Below are 4737 nucleotides of genomic sequence, written 5' to 3' on the forward strand. Positions count from 1 at the left end.
CGATTAATCGAAAAATCAATTTTTTTTGCCCAGCCCTAATTATAATGGCTTTCTTTCGTGTTGTAGAACACAAAATAGCAATTGTTTTACATTTGAGATACAGGTTTTTACAAAAATAAAAGATCAAATGATAAACCTCACAATTGAGCCTTTAAACTGACTTTATGACTCAGAAGTATAAATTATGTTCATTTAAAACTGGATTTTCGCACTGGTCTGAACAAAAACAGCAGACGGGAAAATGCACATTCATTCTCTGCCAGCAGGAGGCGCTTTAGAGCGGCAGAAATACAGCGGTTTCCCCGGTAACGGCAGTAAACAAAGCAGCGCTGCCCTCATAAACGCGACTCGATCAGATAAAACACCGTCGACACTTTTCTGAAGACAGTCGGTTCCCTTCAGAGATTCATTCATATAAAATCTTGAATTAGTGAGAACGAGAAAGCTTTGTTCGATTTCTCTATATAATTTAGTCGCTGTTTGAATAACGATGGAGATTTAAGAGTAACGTCTTTGGATCGCGCATGTACGTACAGTACAATGTTTCCCTTTTGTCTCCCACACACAAATGCCAATGTTGTGATCGTGATGTGTGTGTTTGTCAGAAACCGGATGAGCGGCCGAGCTTCACTGAGCTCTCGCTGATGATCACAGACGAGCTGGAGGCCGACGGACCCGCATCGTGAGCTCTGATTGGACGCCTGACGCTCCAATCAGCGCTCTCCTCATGAGCTCATGACGGCTTCGCAACGGCTCGGGGCCACGCCACGGATCCAGATCTTCACCGGCCGTGCTGAAGGGCACGGGGCCCAATGAGACGCTCCAACGCTTGGTTCCTCCTCATATGAACCTGTATTTATGACTGTGACCGAGTCAGTCTGAATGTACGTGTGTCGATCTGCTGTAAAGTGTCAAATAAACCTCAGACGAGTGTTGATGGAGTCGGAGTCGGTTTCACTGAACTCACAGACTCACACACACACACACACACACTCACACATAAACTAACACACACACACACTCACACATAAACTAACACACACACACACTCACACATAAACTAACACACACACACACTCACACATAAACTAACACACACACACACTCACACATAAACTAACACACACACACACTCACACATAAACTAACACACACACACACACACACATACACTCTCACACACAACACACACAAACGCACAATGTATTTTCCTCATCATTAATTCATGAACACTGACGCTAATCAGATGTGCCTCCTGATATCTGAGCGAACACACACACACACACACACTCCTGTCGCTGCAGGTGTCGGTCGGTGATGTCGGGTTCCTCGTGACTGAAGGTAAGACAAACTCACTCACTCACACACAGACAGACAGAAAGCAGAAGGAAGCTGACCAGAAGGATGTGGCTCGTGTAGAAACATCAGTTCTTGAGAAAGCGCCTCTGAGCTGCACGTGACGCGCGTTATGCTGTTTCAGAAGCAAATATGAGCGTCTCCTCTAGAATTACCTCATAGCACATCACGGAGACTCGATATCTGCATTACATCTGCAAGACGTCTACAGGACGTTTCCTCTCAGATGTCAAATAGACGTTTAGAAGATGTTTATGATGTAAAACTGGCATCTTAGAGACGTCTATCAGATGTTTGCACACAGCAGATGCTTTCCAGATCTTTAACAGACCTCTAGCAGACGAACCTGTGCTATCTGGGTTATTCAGTTCACCCACAAATGTTCATTCCGTCATCATTTACTCGCCCTCGTGTCGTTCAAACTAGTCTTCTGTGGAAAGCAAAAGAAGATATTTTGAGAAATGACATCAGCTTAAGTAAATGATGATATCTGAGTGAAATTTCCCTTTAAAGCTCATTCTCAGGAATGTTTGGACTGTTTCTTCTGAACTTCCCAGAAATCATGTTTTCGGACTCAAACTGTGATCAGACAGACACTGAAGGACCATCAAGCCCAAACCAGCAAGCCTGCTTCTTCAGCTGTGACCCACAATCCTAGATGTGTGCTCAGCACTGCTACTGCTCTCACATTAATAACCATAATGCAGCATTTCAGTGCAAAAGCGTCTCAACACTTCACATAATTCACAGTCAGTGATGGCTTTCTGCAGATTATTGATGAATGGGGTGTTTTTCATTTGAATCCTGCCAGAAGCAGGGTTATTATCATTAACTAAGACTTAAAACATGTTTGTCAATTGCAATAAAGCTTAAAAAAATGAAAACTTAAATTAAATGAAAATTAGAAATGTTGCCTTAGCAAGAAACTGAAAGAAGTTTTAAGTGGAAGCACTAAAATCACTAAATGGAAATGAGTAAATACAAATAAAATTGAATTAAACCTAAATAGTAATATTTAAAAATAACAAAAATGAATTAAAATGACATGACATAAAATTAATCATATTTTTTTTTAATGAAAATTGAAAATATAAATAATCAAATTCCAGATATAAACAGCAACTATAGCAGTATACAGTAAATAATACTAAAATAACACCGGTGACTAATGTGGCCCGAGAGCTTGTTCTTAAAGGGAAAATGGGTTTGAACAACATTTATGAAGCATTTTATGAATTAACATCCACAACTTAAACTGATTCTTTTTATCCTTTTAAGCAGGATTAGATTAATGTAATCATATCCGATCCAGTTAAATGTAGGCCTGAGATGGTGATGGAGAAAGTTGTGTGAGCGTGAGAATGGCGTTCAGGTTAAATGTCAGATGTTATAACGGCTTGTTCTGTAACTCAATCTCCCTTCAGCATTAAAGATTCATGCCTCAAATTTGTAGGATGGTCAATGATTCATGTGCTGGAACATCCTTAACGTGACGTCGATATTCTGCAGAATGGATTATTATTTTGACACAAACCACACTCACAGGAACAAACTAAAGCCCTAAAATTAATATTTCCACACAACACCACTTCCTCAAACACACACACATCCTGTCAGCCGTTATGATAGCCGTGTTTGTGTGTTTGTGTGTGTGTGTTTGTGTGTGTGTGTGTTTGTGTGTGTGTGTTTGTGTGTGTGTGTGTGTGTGTGTGTGTTTGTGTGTGTGTGTTTGTGTGTGTGTGTTTGTGTGTGTGTGTTTGTGTGTGTGTGTGTTTGTGTGTGTGTGTTTGTGTGTGTGTGTGTTTGTGTGTGTGTGTTTGTGTGTGTGTGTGTGTGTGTGATGTAAACCTGTGTGTGTCTGTGTGTGTGTGTGTGTGTGTGTGTGTCTGTGTGTGTGTGAGTGTGTGTCTGTGTGTGTGTGTTCAGATGTCCCATCATCACTCCCGTGTGACGTTTCATCATGTGATCGGGAAGGCGGCGGTGAAGGGGCGGTGCTACCACGGCCTGTCAATCACACGCAGCGTCCAGGACAACCAATTCTGTGCTGTCAATCCACGCTTCATCGCCATGGTGACCGAGTGTACAGGAGGCGGGGCCTTCATTGTCATTTCCGTCCGTCAAGTAAGGCCACACCCCTTTGACCCAACCCTGCTCTGATGAAGTGTGTGTGTCAGCATGTGTGTGTGTGTTTCAGACGGGCCGTGTGAGTCCTCTGCAGACGCGGGTCTGCGGTCACAGTGCTCCTGTGCTGGACATCAAGTGGGACCCGTTTAACGACCTGCGCCTTGCGTCCTGTTCGGAGGACTGTACGGTCAGTTTCCATGGCGACCTGTTCAGGTGTGCTGTGCACATGGTCTCTATGACAGCAGCGGTTGTCTGTGTCTGTGTCTGTGTGTGTCTGTGTCTGTGTCTGTGTCTGTGTGTGTGTGTGTAGGTGAAGGTGTGGGACATTCCTCCGAACGGACTGAAGGACGATCTAGTGGAGCCCAGTAAAGATCTGAACGCTCACAGCCGCAGGGTGTCAATCATCGAGTGGCATCCAACCGCCAAAGACCTGCTGCTGAGCTCCGCCTACGACTGCAGAGTATGACACACTCACTCACTCACACACACACACACACACACACTCACTCACTCACTCACTCACACACACACACACACTCACACACTCACTCACTCACACACTCACACACACACTCACTCACTCACTCTCACACACACTCACACACTCACTCACTCACACACTCACACACACACTCACTCACTCACTCACTCACACACACACACACACACACACTCACTCACACACACACACACTCACACACACACTCACACACTCACTCTCACACACACACACTCACACACACACACACGGCAGCTCTGTTCCCTAGTGAGTCGACTATGTAGACTGCTCTGCACTCCTGACTTTATGATAGCTTGTTTTGGCCAGATTCAAAGCGCTGCACTCACTCTTTATGCTGAAGGCAATCCCACAATGCTTTACAACATACCAAGTCAAGTCAAATGTATCTACAGTGGGTACGGAAAGTATTCAGACCCCCTTAAATTTTTCACTCTTTGTTACACAAAAAGTCATAATGTCTGTAGTGCCAGAGAGCCCAACTGCTACTCAAACAAGTCCAATCGCGTTCCAGGGGTGCAGAGGATTTAGTTTGAACCCGCAGGACTGAAAAACAGCCTGAGTCAACCCTGAAAAACAACAGTATAAAAAACACAATTGTAGTGTTAGCCGGAGAATAAGCCGTTGTGAGAATGCAGACAGATGTACTGATGTGGTGGATATGGATCATGTTTCTGACACGCTTGTTTGTGTAGAGCGCTTGAAATCATCAGTGTGTGTGTGTGTGTGTGTGTGTGTGT

The 4737-nt window shown here is 44.0% G+C and overlaps 2 protein-coding genes across 3 annotated transcripts in view; both read left to right on the top strand.

Annotated features, from left to right (window-relative positions):
• Positions 1 to 925, top strand: part of LOC107574062 (tyrosine-protein kinase Tec-like) — a 13563-nt gene extending 12638 nt beyond the window's left edge. Inside the window, exon 7 of the mRNA XM_016260533.1 lies at positions 606 to 925. Coding sequence (XP_016116019.1) covers positions 606 to 686 — 81 coding nt within the window. The 3' untranslated portion in view covers positions 687 to 925. The remainder of the gene's footprint in view (positions 1 to 605) is intronic.
• Positions 926 to 1265: 340 nt separating this feature from the next.
• Positions 1266 to 4737, top strand: part of coro2ab (coronin 2Ab) — a 7243-nt gene continuing 3771 nt past the window's right edge. For both annotated transcript variants that reach the window (XM_016260529.1, XM_016260530.1), the window contains exons 1-4: positions 1266 to 1341; positions 3283 to 3477; positions 3551 to 3667; positions 3791 to 3940. In XM_016260529.1, coding sequence (XP_016116015.1) covers positions 3283 to 3477; positions 3551 to 3667; positions 3791 to 3940 — 462 coding nt within the window. In that variant the 5' untranslated portion in view covers positions 1266 to 1341. The remainder of the gene's footprint in view (positions 1342 to 3282; positions 3478 to 3550; positions 3668 to 3790; positions 3941 to 4737) is intronic.

Source organism: Sinocyclocheilus grahami, unplaced genomic scaffold (genome assembly GCF_001515645.1).
Source record: "Sinocyclocheilus grahami isolate Dianchi unplaced genomic scaffold, SAMN03320097.WGS_v1.1 scaffold2104.1, whole genome shotgun sequence".
In the NCBI taxonomy this organism is placed as follows: Eukaryota; Metazoa; Chordata; class Actinopteri; order Cypriniformes; family Cyprinidae; genus Sinocyclocheilus; species Sinocyclocheilus grahami.